Source organism: Neoarius graeffei, chromosome 11 (assembly GCF_027579695.1).
Source record: "Neoarius graeffei isolate fNeoGra1 chromosome 11, fNeoGra1.pri, whole genome shotgun sequence".
Lineage (NCBI taxonomy): Eukaryota > Metazoa > Chordata > Actinopteri > Siluriformes > Ariidae > Neoarius > Neoarius graeffei.
In genome coordinates this window covers 52,304,382-52,321,702 of record NC_083579.1, presented here as the reverse complement: position 1 = coordinate 52,321,702, position 17,321 = coordinate 52,304,382, and the positions used below count along the sequence as shown (strand labels likewise).

At 41.7% G+C, this 17,321-nt stretch overlaps 1 protein-coding gene across 1 annotated transcript in view; it reads right to left on the bottom strand.

The window, feature by feature from the left end:
* The window catches only part of plekhh1 (pleckstrin homology domain containing, family H (with MyTH4 domain) member 1), an 87,033-nt gene that overhangs the window by 32,725 nt on the left and 36,987 nt on the right, over positions 1 to 17,321 (bottom strand). The window contains exons 3-13 of the mRNA XM_060934162.1: positions 12,104 to 12,166; positions 11,837 to 11,986; positions 11,645 to 11,728; positions 9,472 to 9,553; positions 9,209 to 9,373; positions 8,219 to 8,982; positions 8,035 to 8,113; positions 3,669 to 3,760; positions 3,353 to 3,500; positions 1,252 to 1,388; positions 786 to 896 (exon numbers count right to left, since the gene is read on the bottom strand). Coding sequence (XP_060790145.1) covers positions 786 to 896; positions 1,252 to 1,388; positions 3,353 to 3,500; positions 3,669 to 3,760; positions 8,035 to 8,113; positions 8,219 to 8,982; positions 9,209 to 9,373; positions 9,472 to 9,553; positions 11,645 to 11,728; positions 11,837 to 11,986; positions 12,104 to 12,166 — 1,875 coding nt within the window. The remainder of the gene's footprint in view (positions 1 to 785; positions 897 to 1,251; positions 1,389 to 3,352; positions 3,501 to 3,668; positions 3,761 to 8,034; positions 8,114 to 8,218; positions 8,983 to 9,208; positions 9,374 to 9,471; positions 9,554 to 11,644; positions 11,729 to 11,836; positions 11,987 to 12,103; positions 12,167 to 17,321) is intronic.

Genomic DNA, 17,321 nt, shown 5'->3' with positions numbered 1-17,321 from the left:
CTTCATATATTAAAGTAATGATGGACTTGTTTCTCTTTATTTAGTTGAGCGGTTCTTGACATAATATGGATTACTGCAGTTGTGGAATAGGGCTATTTACTGTATTTTTATTATTTACTGTTTACGGTTTGATCTCAAATGCATTAAGAAGGCAAGAAATTGCACTAATTAACTTTTGACGAGGTACCTGTTAACTGAAAAGCATTCCAGGTGACTACCTCATGAAGTTAGTTAAGATAATGCCAATAGTGTGCAAAGCGTCATCAAGATAAACTATGACTATGTTAAAGAATCTAAAATACAAAACATAGTTTGTACTTTTTAAACACTTTCATTGTTTAGCACATAATTGCATATGGTACATGTTCCATCTATTATTTCAAAAAGTTTTGATGTCTTCGGTGTTGTCCTACAGTGTAGAAAATAGCCAAAATAAAGAAAAAGCTAAAAATGAGTAGGTGTGTCCAAACGTTTGACTGCTACTGTAGCTCCTGCCAATTCCCACTCCTTTTATACATCACTCCTGGCCGAGTGCTGCAGAGAAGGGCAGCCCATTTAGATGTTTCTGCTTTCAAAGATTGACTTTAATGAACTGTCTCAGTCCCCTCCCCTCCAAAGTGCTTCTTAAGCTTCCTTAAGCTTTAGAAGCCTCTCTAAAAGGGATCAATAACCAGCCTTTGCTATTTCAGTCTCTCCCATCATGTCATCATTCTCTCTCCCACATACAAAGTTAGCGATTTCTTAGAAGCTTGCACAGTGTCAATTAGTCACATCCATGTACTCACTGGTGATTTATAATACAGGATCTCTCCATTCCTCAAGATGAACCAGCGCCTTTTCCATGCCTTGACCTGGCTTCCCATCTTTAGCAGGTAGCCAGATTTCTCAAGAGTCTCCTACAGAAACACATACAACAATGTCTCAGACAACACTGGCTTATAATAATAATAATAATAATAATAATACCGTAATAATAATGTTTAATTTACATAGTGCCTTTTTTATACCCAAGGTTGCTTTCCAGTTACAAAAACAAACGGGGAAAAAAAGAAAAGTCCTCTAATAGTGGACAAAAGCTTATGTATGTGAGCTCTTTATACTGACAGAAACAAATGTGACTACATGTCTGGATTGAGAAAGTATGGTAAAGGATCTAAAAAAGCTAGCAAATCAAGTCTATAAAGCCCAGAACAAGAAGTATTAAGTAACATGGTAGGAGGAGAGTGAGGGAATTATTAGTGAGATACATACAGGTCCAACACTCTCACAGGAGTAGGATGAAGTACGCTGTACTTTCTGCTCTGGCTCCGAGTAGTCACTGTCCAGTGAGTAGGCATCTGGAGGGATGGCATAATCACTCTCCGAGCTGATAGAGGACATGGAAACTCCTAGAAAGCAAGAGCCAGGTCATGAACTAGAGACAATTTACCACAGGAACCTTATCCTCAAAGGGTATCACCAATGACTACAGGTTTTCAACCTAGCATGATCAAATCTAATATAAACCAACACTTTAAACATGTGGCAGCTAGTTCTCTCTTGCTTAGTTGCAGCCATGCGGGCCCATTACTGACTATATATAACCAATATCAATGAACATCCAGTACATAGATCATGGACTGCACAATCGATAGGGCTAGTATAGCCTGGCTAACGCGACTTCAAAGCTCTCCGAGCATTTGGTCTGGCCAAGCTATTAAGCCAAACTGTTTCCCAGAGTGCGTGGTTGACCCGCCTCCCTGAAATGCCTCAGTTTGCTACTGGTCGAAGCCAGAAAAGGCTGTGACGAAGCTTAAACCAATCACATCACTCTTTCCTCTGACGTATGTGACGCGACGGAAACTGCTTGAGTAACTGGTAGATTAAACTCTTACCGAAGCCGGTCGGGAGCAAGGCGAAAACGTCCTTCCTTTCAATAAATACCTCCAGGGCTGCTCTCTGCTCCGTTTTCAATGAGAACTTCCCGTTGAATGCTTTCAATACAGCATCTACCACTGTAAACGATCTATGGCTTCCGGTCGCAGTTCTACTACGTCAGTGCCTTGAACACGCCTCTACCCAGGGCCGTTGGAGATGCTCAAAGTTGATTGGTTCCCAATTTTTCGGGAGCTTGGAAATGCTGTAGATAGCCTGCCTTGCCAGACTAAGCTCAGAACAGGCCCTCGTGTTGCGTCACGCTTAGGATGGGTGGGCCCAGGCTAGGGCTAGTAGGGCCCAGGCCCTACTTACTTTTGACAATCAAACATTTAAAAAAAAAACTAATTCATATGTAGCCACATACATCATGTACTGCTTCCTTGTGTGCCCCCACACAGCCTATCAGACAGCATTAAATTCTGTTATGTAAATGTGTGGCAGTGGGGGCGTGGTCAAGCGCCGGTCTGTGACAGGAGGGCGGAGTCAGGGAAGGTAAGTGGCAGAATCACTACACCTGAGGTCAATTAACCTGTGTTTGTGTGTGTCTTCCCAGTGACCGTGCCCTATTTAAGGAGGGAGAGCGTAGAGCAGAGGAGCTCATCCCCGAACCAGACGCCAGTCGTGTGTGTGTCTGTCTAGTTAAGAGTTGTTCACTGAAAAGTGTGGTAATAAAACCCCTATTTTAGAACCTGATCTCTGTCCTGCCGTCCTCTGTGCTCCACCCACCCATACGAACCGTTACAAAATGTTTGTTTGCTAATTGTGTCATGTGGCATGAATCGAATCTTCGCACACCAATGTTGCTCTCTTCATACAATTAGCATAATGTTAAACCATCACTTCATTCTTTGGTTAGTGTAACTAATTACTGACTGAATAACGAAACAGCAAAAACTCCAGCCATCCCTCAGTTCTTTAGCAATATTTAAAGAGCAGTGGTGAGTTTGATGAGTCTTTTTAAAATTCTATGAAATATCACTTAATAATTCGTTAGCTGTAATATAGTCATGGGGGTTGGGGGGTGAGGTGTGGAAAGGAGCCTGATGGGCCTGACCATCCACTTTACATTTAGATTTAGTCATTTGGCAGTTACTCATATCCAGAGTGATTTATAAACAGCTGAAGCTGCAACAATAAAGAGTACTTCTGTAAAATCTGTAAGGATTAGAGCCTAATTCTGGTGCATAGAAGTGCACCAGGTTAGTTGACTAATAAAAATCAAAGAGGTCTTAAGGAATGGAAACACTGGTTCATTCAGACTGGAGAGATAAAGCCATTCCCTGTGGAGCCAGAACACAAAATAAATTCACCACTGAGGAGACAAAGCACTAAATTTCAGTGCGTTGTTTTATCTTTCTCTTCTGTAGCGTGTAAAGTGTATTAAATAGGTAGAAAGGGATTTAGAAGAAACAGCTTGGCGATCACGTTTCTTCACCTCTCTTTACAGCGCGAGGGCTGCCTGGGGTACTGCCCTTCTTCTCTGTCCCCACTGTTGAGGTGCGCAGGCTGGCCAGTGAGTTGCTGTCGTCCTCTGAGCCTGAGTCTTCATCAGGAAGAGGAGCGCTGCTGATCTGTGTGGCTTTCTAAAAAAATGCAGACATGACAGTCAAAAAAGCAGTGAAAATCTTAAGCTTAAATGGTACTATTGAACATCTGCATTTTCAGTGACAAATTAGATTAACTGCATCAGTAAGGAATTTAATAATAATAATAATAATAATAATAATAATACGGCAATACTGTCTCCTCACCCCTTTCAGTGTGGAGTAGACCGGTATGCTGATATTCTTGTAGATGAGATGTGTGAAAGGACCTGCTGCAGGGTATTGGGGGAAAGTGGACACTGCAGAATAATAATCACATGTAGAAACATGGTGCTGAAAACGCTGCTGAATATGAAAACATTTTAGTGTCCACACACAAGTCATGGTGAAGGTCGACAACTATGAATCACTCAAAGTTTGCCGAAAGTAATCATGTCTAATACAGTGATCATAGCCGGTATTCGTATGGACATTTACATGCAGTATTAAAATAAAGCCTAACAATTCATACCTTATGCTAATGCTATGCTGTATTTTAAATTATTTGTAACATGCCCAATTTATAAGGCAGTAAAGAACTTGAGCAAATTATTTAGGGACATATTCATTGTTGGCACCTTAAGTTCAAAAGATATGCCAATATTTATGCAGGGAAAGTTTCTCATATTAGCATAGTGAGTAGCTCTAGTATCCCAGATTTAATCCTGAATTTGGGTTAGCGTAGAGCATATAGTTTTGTATGTTCTCCCTGTGTCTGCATAGGTTTTCTCTGAGGTTTTCTTTCAGTTTCCTCCCAAAAACATATAAGCAGGTGGAAATAGTAGTTACCGTATTTTTCGGACTATAAGTCACACTTTTTTTCATGGTTCGGCTGGCCATGCGACTTATACTCCGGTGCGACGTATATATGTTGTTTTGTTTTTTTTCACCGCGGAATAACTGGAGCTGATGCTGAGTCTGACGATAGCCACGCAGAAGAAGAGGAAACGGCGCTTCATCTGCCGCTGGAGGCAGAGTTGTTCAGAAGCGACACCGAGGATGAGGAATTCAATGGATTTGCTGATTTGGAGTGAAATCATCAGCTTGATAAACTTGATTGGCCTGTGTTTTATTATTAATGATAGGCCTATAGTTATTTAAATAAGTTATGTAGTGATTTTAGGCAGTGCTTAATTTGTGAAGTGGGAGGTCCCGGAACGCAGGAGGTGGGTGGGTCCGGCGACTCAAAAAAAAAAAAAAAGGCGGGGGATGGTTTACTATAACTTTACGCACATGCGCTTATTGTGTGTGTAAAATAATAATAATAATAATAATATCAGACATTATGATCTTAGAAAACGCTTTAGTGACAAACAGTTACAGACAGTAATATGTCGTGATATTATATTATAAAATATTAATTTTTATTAGTCTATATATTAAATTATATATTACATTTATCTTCTAAAATAACAGACTGTACTCATCACAACCGGTTTATTTCACCATTGGAGATCAGATCACACAAGACATGAGTTAAATGACTCATTTTAAGAATTTAAGTAGGGGATTTAAAAGCGGTTGTTGTTGTTGTTTTTTTTTTCACTAGACGGTTGTTTTTACTACCGTACCTGTCTTTGGAGATGATATACCTATAGCCTACTTGACCTCTGATTTGATGAAATAAAATTCGACAAAAATGAAGAATGACACTCCTCGATGATGACTACAGCTTTAATAACAAAGATGAAAGAGCCATGGGGCGATAATAAGCCCTACCGGTAAAAATATTCTAAAAGCAAACTGATTAATGCATCAGTAATAGGCTACTAATATTAGTTATAATAATAATATAGGCTATTAGTAATAACGATAGTGATAGTATTAAAGATAGTAGTAGATATTTAAAATAATCAGACTAGGCTACTTACAGGGCAAAGGGCGCGTTATCACTGCTCAGCTGTTCGTTTATTAAATAAACAATGCAGTCGCGCAGTAACCACGCGCCGCTTATCAGATAGAATCACAGATTCTATGGATAGAATAACCCTTCAAAAAAGTGCAACTTATAGTCCAGTGCGACGTATATATGTTTTTTTTGTCTTCATAATGCATTTTTTGGCTGATGCGACTTAAACTCCGGAGCGACATATAGTCCGGAAAATACGGTATGTAAATTGCCGCACACATGTCAATGTGTATATGCATGGTGGCCTGTGATGGTTCCATCCAGGGTGTGTTCACATGCCCAGTGTTCCTAGCATAGGCTCCACATTTACCACAACTGGTTATTGAAAGCAGTTACAAACAAGAGTGCTCTGAGAGCACAACATCCCTCGCTGGCAACGATGCCATAACTCTGATAAAATACAACTGAATTGAATGAAATTATAATATGTGTATTACGGACATGTAACAAGGAATCCTGTCAAGTTTGGTGAAATTCCTCCAAAAATTGAGAGGAGCTGATTTTAGAAGGTCAGTACCCTTCCCAGGATGGATGGACAGACATCGCCACGACATAATCCCCCTTCGGGCCTTTCGGTCAGCGGGGGATAAAAATTGTGAGGGAAGTTGATTTCAGAAAGCAAGTACACCTTGATGAAATTGCCAAAGTACAAGTTTATTCATAATCAAGGGCATAACTCCAGTAAAATTTGCCCAAATTTAACGAAATTTCAATACGTGTATAACTGTCATATAACAAAGCCTTTTGCCAAGTTTGATGAAATTCCTCCACAAATTGTGAGAGGAGTTTATTTCAGAAGAACATACACCTTCATGAAATTGTCAAAGTATAAGTTATTTAATCAAAGGTCAAAACTCTGGTAAAATTTTCACAAACGAAATTAAATCGCAATGTGTATTACCGTCATATAACAAGGCCTTTTGCCAAGCTTTGAGAAATTTGTCCAAAAATTGTGAGAGGAGTTGATGTCAGAAGGCAAGCACACCTTCATGAAATTGTGAAAGTACAAGGTTGTTAATCAAGGGCCACAACTCTGGTAAAATGCGACCGAATTGAACAAAATAACAATATGTGTACTCCCGACATATAGCAAGGCCTTTTGTCAAGTTTTGTGAAATTCCTCCAAAAATTGCGAGAGGACTTAATTTCAGAAGGAAAACACACTCTCATGAAATTGTCAAAGTATAATTTTGTTAATCAAGGGCTGTAACTCTGGTAAAATGCAACTGAATTGAACGAAATTGCAATATGCATATTACCTACATATAACAAAGAATCCTGCCAAGTTTCATGAAGTTCCTCCAAAAATTGTGAGAGGAGTTGTTTTCAGAAGGTGAGCACCCTTCCCGGGACGGACATCGCCACAACATAATCCCCCGTTCGGGCCTTTCAGCCAGCGGGGGATAAAACTGAGTATGGTCCTTGTATTCAGAATCAGGTTGCTGAGACACATCTCTTTTCGTGCAACTCTGAAGTGACTGAATGTATTTACATCTGATGTCTAAATGCCATTGTGTGCATTTTCCGTATTAAAATTACATGATTATACGACCCAACAACGTAAAACAATTTGACTGGGAAAAAAAAAAATTCATAATTATAATGATATTCCACAGTCATTCTCCCCTCATCCTTGGAGACCTGTGATCTAGTTGACATTATTTATAAACCTAATTTAACACTTAAGTTTGAATTTTTCCAGTTAACATTAAGGTCTAAAATGGTAAGTCTAACAGTTAAGTCGAAATTTTTCCCACTCCCGAGTACACAGGAGGGGCGGCACGGTGGTGTAGCGGTTAGCGCTGTCGCCTCACAGCAAGAAGGTCCGGGTTCGAGCCCTGTGGCCAGCGAGGGCCTTTCTGTGTGGAGTTTGTATGTTCTCCCCGTGTCCGCGTGGGTTTCTTCCGGGTGCTCCGGTTTCCCCCACAGTCCAAAGACATGCAGGTTAGGTTAACTGGTGACTCTAAATTGACCGTAGGTGTGAATGTGAGTGTGAATGGTTGTCTGTGTCTATGTGTCAGTCCTGTGATGACCTGGCGACTTGTCCAGGGTGTACCCTGCCTTTCGCCCGTAGTCAGCTGGGATAGGCTCCAGCTTGCCTGCGACCCTGTAGAACAGGATAAAGCGGCTAGAGATAATGAGATGAGTACACAGGATGATCAGAAACAGTATAATCTCCTGGAGCTGCTCTGGGAAACTGAAAGCTGTAAGTCAAGGAAACAGGAGAAGAGGAGGCACAGTGCAAATTACATGCTGACTTTGTCCTTTCATCAGGTTTAATGAGAAAGAAGCCGTTCCATTCTCAGCCTCCGTTCCGTCACACCTCGAAAAGCCTTTAAAAGTTATAGTGAATAGTAGTCTCAGCTGTCCAGGTGTGTGTGTTCCCCCAGGTAAGAGGAAGTGACATCAAACAAGACCTGGTCTCTCACTGACAGCTCAAGAGGAGCAAAACCACAGAAGCATTCTTAAACCATATCCATCTGCTGATGGTGCATCTTGTGAGTGAGGTGTGGTGATTGGCTGGTGATAGAGTGAACCTGTTGGTAACTGATTGGTGATTGAGCAATGATTGTTTGTAATATTGGTAGTGCTAAGACAGAAATTACTACTGATTGGTTCACCTACCTCTCCCTGTATTTCTGGCTCCAGGGCTGGCTTCTGAAACCCTCATACCAGACTTTGCAACTGCATAGATACGACTCTCCTACAGAACATATACATGCATAAAAGGGCAGTCAGTAACAACCAAATACTGAATTTAAGTCTTGAATAAGTCTGGTTTAGACACACATTCCTCCATCCATCATACCCAGGAAGGAAAACGGTGCAAAGGCGGAGTAGGTGGTTTCAGAGCTTCTGGATCCAGCATCTCCAGCTCCTCTGCCAACCCCACAAATGATGCACCATCATGGGGTGCTACTTCTTCTAGGAACCCTTCGACCACCCCTTCCATGCTTTCTAGAGGTCCCTCATCAATGTCTGTCTCCTCTACCCCGAGTGTCGAGGCAGAACCCAGAGCCAGACTACAACGGTACGGGGATGTTGAGGATCCAATGTCTATAGTGACATTAACATGATGGAGGCGTTCCAGGCCTGGCTGGGGTTGACTGTGGTGTTTCTTGAGGAGCTGGATGCTATCACGAGGTGTCAGAGGGGTCCGGACCTTGGGTAGAGTCATACTGGTGCCAGAAGGCAGAGCTAGAGGAGCAGGGTTGATCTGAGATGGAGAAACCCCCACTGGAGGAGGACTCTTAGGAGTAGGAGTGGGTGTGTCAAAGCTACGAGGGCCAGAAGTCTCATAGGCTGAGGAGGAAGAGGAAGACGAAGATGAAGATGAGCGAAGGCGCTGTAAGCGGAACTTGCTGTTGAGCTCGTCAGAGGAGTGGTCTCTATCTGAAGCGCCTCCTCCTCCTCGCTCCCGTGCGATAACAGCAAAAGGCTCCATCCTTTCCCTCCTGTCCATTATTTTTATTCCTGTTGCAGTGACTCCTCGATCTGTGCTGAATTTGTGTCGAGTCAAATGTTCAGATGCATTCTGAGAATCTGAAGCCTCTGGTGCCTTCCTCTTACCATCTGTAACAGACACAAATGTATTCATTCAAACTCTCTACACCAGCTTGACCATTATGGTAAAGACGTATAATCGAACTAAATCATCTTTATTTACTTCCAAGGTATCAACCTGTTTCTCACCAAATCAATCCCTACATGTGAAAAAGAAAGAACTTAGGATAAAACCAACATCGCATAACTCTGTGTGCTTTATGCAGTAAATTGTGATGTGGATGGAAAGACATGCCTCTGATAGTGCTGGACCCAGGCCTGCATGACATCCTCAAGGTCTCATCCTGTACAGGGGATGCTCCAAAGTAGCAGGGAGTGTGAAGGGAGCTGGAGGACACCAGCTGAGAATCAACTATTAGAGGCACTGGAGAACATGGAGATGTGGGCCTCTCCAGTACAGCTGTGGTAAAGAAGTTGGAAATTCAGATTTCATTGAAAAAAAATTATTGAAAAGAAAATAAGAGAAATGCAAGAATGATAAAAAAGAAGGAGGTTTACTTTGAAGTTTGTCCTGCAGCAGGAGGATCTGCTCGGACTGTTTCAGATTGGTCATCTTCAGTTGCTGGTTCTCCATCTCCATCTGAAAGGGAAATATATTAATACAATGCAACGATTTCCTCAATTCACGATTAGACTTCTTGTGAAATCAATTTGTACAGTCAATCGCACAACTCTTAACCATTTTAAATCTGTTTTTGGTGTGTTTTCCTGGTATTAGAGCTGTGTTACTTCCACCTAGTGTAAAGTCACATGCTTTCTCGCTATTCTACATTATTGTAAAATATACTTTGTTCTCTTCTGTCTCAACAACACAATTACAACTAGGAAAAAATAAGAAACTATGCAACCTAATAATAATCACGATTCATTTTCATTTCATCAGTTTGAATCATCATAAGTTTGTATCACGATTTATCGTTGCATAATGTATCACTACATGCCTAGATATTAATGGAGGTATTTAATAGAAATGGTAACGGAGTAACTGTGGTTGATAAATAGCTCTTCTTGGGTTCTATGGATGGATAATAGTTCAAACTTTCTAAAGGGGTTCCACTTATTGAAGCACTACATAACAAAAGAGACGAACTGAAAAACCTTTAAAGAAGATACGCAGAACCATGGCCTCACTTGCGTTTATAAATGCCTTGAGACCTCAAGAATGGCACAGGAATAGTTTTAAGCATTAACAATAAATCTAATATAGTCATTTTTACGGTTAAAGTGATTCATATAGGTAGCGATCTGAGTGAATGACCTTGACGTCCGTAACGTCACAGCAGGAAGTCTATCGGTCTCATCGCCATTTTCGCTAGACTAAAACACAGAGCTGACTGCAACTCCGATCCTCCATTTTGAGCTAATTTATCGCCATGCCACATAGATGTGTTGCCGGCCGGTGCAGCAACAGGACAGAAGGTGGATTTATGTTGCATTCATGGCCCAAGAATGTTCAAACTGCAAAGATTTGGACGCGTTTTGCAAGAAGTTCATGGGCACATTGGGCACAGTGGTCTCTCCTCTGCTCTGCACATTTTACTGAGGACTTGTACGAAACCTCTGATCTGGTGAGGAGCGTTGGCTATAAGCCCGTATTGAAAGAGGGTGCAGTATCAACAATTAAATAAAACTACAAGAAAAAGAAAGTATTTATTTTATTTTATTATTTTTTTAAAAAAGGAAAGTAAGTTCAGTTGCACCAGTTCTCCTGGAGTGTGAGCCGAGGGTTGTTGGTAAAACCTGGGATGGAACGGGATGCGACATATTATCGCTCGGGCAGTGACCTCCCCACGGTTGCTGCTAAAACCGGTGACATCCCATCCCGTCCCAGGTTTTAGTAATTGCCTGAGCCGAGCAGTAATGGCGGAGTACTCAGTATGGAGAAAATAGAGGATGAGTGGACCAGCCGTCTGATTTCTCCGCTGGATATTGCTGCTATCTCGCCCTTACGTGGAAGAAGCGAATGAACAGAGAACTGAACGAACAACTGAAAGTCAGATTGTTTCAGAACAATCGGCCACAAGGTCGGCCTTCAAGAAGCAAGAACACAGACGGGTAAGCTCCGACTCTCATTTGGATACAAAACAACAAAAACAACACGTTGTTCACCTGCATTTAGATTAATACATGTAACTTGTATTGTGTGTTTAAGTTACCGGTATAAGATTATTTAATTTGCTTCAGAATGTGATTGTCTCAGTTCATCTGATTATTTAATTAGCCTTTTACGTTTTATCAGTGAAAATGCATGCATGTACATGCATGTTGCATAAGTTATAACACCTATCCTGTTTTAATGAGAGTCAACCCACAATCAATGAAGTCAAATCAGTCTTAGTTGAGCAAGTCGGTAACGCTATTTCTTACTTTCACCATAATTTTTATTTATATGACTTTGGTCTATAGCTGTAAGAGGCCTTGGCCTTAAAACCAGTTACCACTGTGATGTCACACACTCAGGGCTGGCTGGCTCAGCGGAGCAGCTCGAATGCCAACTTTGCAGTCGATTTTAACTCTCAAAAATATATATTTTTTATTCCCATTTATGCAGCATACAAGAGTCAAGGATGGAGATACTATCCACTCAGGAATGTATTTAAAAATAAAGGTTCTGCGTATATCCTTTAAGTATGCTAGGTTGAATGTTTTTTTCCCCTAACTCATAGCTCACCTCCCGTAACTTAAACGTAACCCAGTCTTTGATTTTGGCCGCTTTCTCCTCTATAATCTTGGCTTCTTGGGCTCGAAGCAAATTCTGCAGATAAAGAAAAGCAATTATAGGCATGTGAGAAGGTCAGATCATCCCATTCTGCGAGTTTTAAGGACATACATGTGTCTCGCTCAGATCAGTATTGGTACATACCTGTTTTTCCAGCTGTGCTTCAAGTTTCTTTACTACCATATCTTTCTCCTGTATCTGACCGGTCAGTTCTTGGTATCGCCTGTACAAGGAGCTTTCTGATTCACTGGGATGCATGTTCACCGATTTAAGCTTCTCTTCCATTATCTGTACCTTGAATTCAGATTACCAGAATAAATACTAGCATCTTTAATCAGTGCTCCTGAATCAGGAATTTAAAAAAATAAGAGGCAGTAAGCAACACTAGTTAAAATGAACAAGAGATCATACTTGTTTCTCTGCATTCTCAGCCCGCTGGTCAGCCTCCGTCACTCTCTGCTCCAGTTCTTGCATCTACAGCAAGACGTGTAGAGAATAATGGATGCATTTACATGTATTATGCATTAATAATCATTAATGGAAACCTCTAAATGGTTCACTGTCCCTGATGGTGTATTGTATACAACTGTACACAGAATATATGCCTTTTAGAGTTGAGAATTGAAATCTAGATCTTCATACACCACAACCTTTATAGTAGAAGGATTTAACCCAATGGGATTTACCTGACTGAAGGCTCAATAATGCAAAATGCTTAACAGTGAGAGGAATTTACCAGCGCCTGACAGCAAATGCTACATTTAGCTTGCGGTTTATCAGTGCAAGGCTGGGTATGTGCCTACCACAGTCTGCTCCAGTTCTCTGCCAGACCACCATGACCAGTTGACAGGAGAGGGGTGGTTAGGGCATGTCTGACTGCACCTCGTCTTTGTAAACCTACCTCCCACCCACTACTCATAACAGTCGTGCACATAATTGAACACATATAGAGCACAGATGTTCAACTGGTGATGGTTTAAGAAGAAAGTCTCCTCACAGAGGAATTGGCATTTGCTAGTTTTAGTCTTAAGGAAGGAGTCTGGATAAGCAGGGCAGGGTTTAAAAGGGAATGAAGAGTTGTCCTAATAACACCAAAATGTACTCTTAGATAAGTCTCTGAAAGCATTTTAGGGTATGAAGGGGAAAAAAAAATCAGATCTGAAACCTGAAGCATGAAGAGAGAGGAGAAAGTGACTACAAAAGAGCGAAAAGAAACGCTAAAGAATGTAATGTGCTGAGATCAGCTATTTCATACATCTAAAGAGGAGTGTGCAGTCAAAGGAATGCTAAAGCAAATGCATGGAACCAATGTGTCTTTAGGTAGAGCTTATGGCAGAGGCTCAGAGAGAGGGAAAAAATCCTCTACCACATTCCTTTTTTTTTTTGGCTATACATCTCACACAGCCCAGCACACACTACTGGTACGAATAAACATACGCACATGGACCCTGTTAAGTGAATCTTGCATGATATGTCTAATTATTCTATCCACATTCATTAGATATAAGCAATCGTATGCTCCATTTGGCTACTCTACTACTAGGCTATCAGCTCATATACCATAAGTAGAGAAAAACAAAATGGCGGAGCGTGTTGCTCAACCACCCGAGGACGAAATAAAAACTCTACTCGAAATCAAACCCCCCAAAAATACAACCAAGAGTCATCAGGAGATGACATATCCGCCTGGCCCTCACATGAAACCCCACTCCAAATTTTCTGAAGTTGAATTGGTTGCCATGGAAATATGGAAAAAATAATCACAGAAATCCCAAAATGTCAAAAGGCACAACTCGTCTAGTCACTTAACATAACTGTCATGTTTTATGAAAAAAAAAATCTTAGTTTTTGAGTTATGCTCCAGAAACTAAAATGGTTACAAACGGACGGACAGAGCGATAGCTATATCCCCCTGTATTATATGCCGGGGGGATTTAAAAAAAAAAGCAACAAAATCTCATCTCATTATCTCTAGCCGCTTTATCCTGTTCTACAGGGTCGCAGGCAAGCTGGAGCCTATCCCAACTGACTACGGGCGAAAGGTGCGGTACACCCTGGACAAGTCTCCAGGTCATCACATAGACACAGACAACCATTCACACTCACACTCATATCTACGGTCAATTTAGAGTCACCAGTTAACCTAACCTGCATGTCTTTGGACTGTGGGGGAAACCGGAGCACCCGGAGGAAACCCACGCGGACACGGGGAGAACATGCAAACTCCACACAGAAAGGCCCTCGCCAGCCACGGGGCTCGAACGCGGACCTTCTTGCTGTGAGGCGACAGCGCTAACCACTACACCACCGTGCCGCCCCTGGTAAGAATGTATCTTTTTTTATTTTTCAAGAATTATTATTCTCTCATTTTTCACAAATTGCTACTGTCATTTCGCCGGTTTGTTTACATTCTAAGCAGAAATGATTTTGTCGGACATTTTGTATCAAGTTTTTATTTATTGCAAAAAATAAAAATGCTCTGTTTCTCAAAATCCAGTGAATGTGGACAGAATAAAACAGTTATTCCATTCAATTTCGTCGTATATGACTTATAGCCGACTTGGCGCTACACTATCAGCTCATGTACGACTCGATTTCATGGAATAACTGTTAAATGTCTGACAGGTTACAACATACCCCACAAGTCAGACTAAAGATAAACCTATATTCCTTCATTCCTGTCTTTCTGACCCAGGAAACTTAAAATAGATGAAAAAGGAAAAAGTAGAGGGTCCGGACTGCAAGTCAAAGAGGTGAGAGGGCACAGGGACAAGCGTAAGCATGTCAGACATTTAACAGCTGCCTCATTGCAAATGCAGTTGCTCTTTGGAACAGGAGGTCAGGTGTCTCCTTTTGGTCGGATTTTAGTGCAAAGACAGCAAACTCCAGTCATGCCGTTAAACACAGATAAATCACTGCACTGCTTAGGGAAATAAATGAAGCACATGAGAATGTGGTGCGGTGCCAGGAGTATTACTGAATTTCACTATCCACTACTGTCCTCTATGAAAGCACAGCCCTCGCCAAAGTGAAACAGCAGTCGAGAACCACAATCATTAACCACCTCACATACTGACATGGTTTCAATGAACTCTAGCTCACTTATTAAAAGACCAAAAAATTCAACCAAAGGCTACAAGACAGTCGAGATATACAGACTGTGTGAGTGAGACAGAGAACAGAGGAAGACACAGAATACTGCTATTTCAGGCTAATCCTCCTGTCTGATACCTGGTTATGAAGCAGAACTCCAAAGAGATTACCCACCGCCAGCCCTCCCTGCTCTCACATTATTCACACATGTACAATCACTGCTGTTATACTGCCTTTGTGTGTATTTACACTGACTTGTGTATTACTGTGGCTAAATAAAGACGTGCCACTTCCTAGCCAAAGGAAATATATTGGCTTTTTACAAGCTGCCTTTTTTTCTTCATAGGTACCAGCCCAATGTCTCCACAAGTTCTTTGAATTTATAACGTACTCCTATCATTGTGGAGATATTTGATCTCTGCAAACAGAGCAAAATATACACATATGCACACTGTCAATCCTTATTCCAGCACTTTATATATAGTACAGCCACGGATTTCCCCGACTTCTCTCTTTAGTACTGAGCTTCTTTTTTTCTTTTTTTTTTCTTTTGAGCACAAAAGCATGTGCTGCAACTTGAGCAGATAACACAAAACTGTCTCACTCTACAAAACTCCAATCACACCCTCATCACATGCTACATTATCCTATTCCCTAGCTCCAAAGTGAGTCAATGTGTGAAACACTTAACTCAGCTTGGAGAGCCAACGGAATAGTGTCAGAAGTAATCTTCTGGCAATACCATGAGCTGTAAGCTGTCAACACCCTTCTCTCAACTCCCTTTCTCCTTTTACAAAACAACCATACACAGAGAAAAGAGGGATATTTAATCCTGTCCTTAAGTGGGGAAGGAGAGAGAGAGAGAGAGAGAGAGAGAGAGAGAGAGAGAGAGAGAGAGGGGTGGGAGGGTAGATGTCATCAGGAGACACAGGGCCTGATGTAAGACACCGGTCTGTGATCTGTGTTTGGACAGCAAACATCCTGCGTATGAAAAGAGAAAGAAAAGTAAAGATAGTCAGTGAGTAAGAAAAAACATACACACACACACAGTTAAACATTTAAGTATCGGACCGTACTCATTCAACATTAGCAGTTATGTTAATATTTATGGGGGGAAGAGTCCTTGTTATTTGGCAGCTTATAAAATAGCACTTGATCCAGCACTTGATTGTCACAGTGTCAGAAATCTTGAAGCTCAGACAAGGCTGCATCTAAAAGTTGTATTGAGTGGTTTTTAATATATAGTGCATTGACAGCTGAGGCGCACGACTTACTGTGCCAAAAACATACAAAACAGAGGTCATGAAATTATAACATCCATCCATCCATTATCTGTAGCCACTTATCCTGCTCTACAGGGTCACAGGCAAGCTGGAGCCTATCCCAGCTGACTATGGGCGAGAGGCGGGGTACATCCTGAACAAGTCGCCAGGTTATCGCAGGGCTGACAGATGCCCCTTTTCCACCAAAGCAGTTCCAGGGCTGGTTCGGGGCCAGTGCTTAGTTTGGAACCGGGTTTTCTGTTTCCACTGACAAAGAACGGGCTCTGGGGCCAGAAAAAACGGTTCCAGGCTAGCACCAGCTCTCTGCTGGGTCAGAGGAAAGAACCGCTTACGTCAGCGGGGGGGCGGAGTTGTTAAGACCAACAACAATAACAAGACCGCGAAAGATCGCCATTTTTAAGCAGCGAGAAGCCGCAGCTGTACAAACGCGAAGTCATCCATTATTATTGTTGCTGTTGCTGCTGCTGCTTCTTCCGTGTTGTTTTTGCTTCGATATTCGCGCCAAGGTTTAAACAAGCGTAGCGACATAACTGACGTATACAGCGACGTAATGACGTATACAGCGACGTAATGACGTGGCACCGCGAGCTATGGAAAAGCAAACTGGTTCTCAGCTGGCTCGCAAGTTGAACGAGTTGTGAACCAGCACCAGCACTGGCCCCGAACTAGCCCTGGGTCTGATTTGGTGGAAAAGGGGTAACACAGACACAAACAACCATTCACACTCACATTCACACCTACGGTCAATTAGCCTAACCTGCATGTCTTTGGACTGTGGGGGAAACTGGAGCACCCGGAGGAAACCCACACAGACACGAGGAGAACATGCAAACTCCACACAGAAAGGCTCTCGTCGGCCGCTGGGCTCAAACCCAGGACCTTCTTGCTGTGAGGCGACAGTGCTAACCACTACACCACCGTGCCACCCCGAAACTGTAGCATGCGCACGGGGTTTATGTTATTTTATCATGGTTAACGCAGTGTGCTCTCCTGTAAAGAAAAGATGCCCATAGTTCGAAGGATAATCTAATCACAGAATAATATCACCTGCTATAAATACAGCTCACTATAAAGAAGTGTTCATAATTTTATTCATCTAAAATTTGGTCCTTTACATAAGCAATATCTCAGATTAGATGTGGTTTCCTCTGATCTCCTCCATGTGAAAACAAAAACCCTTTTGGGAATTTTACAGGGACAATATAATTAATTATAATATGACCTGTACAGACTCACGCGCATGCTCTTAATAA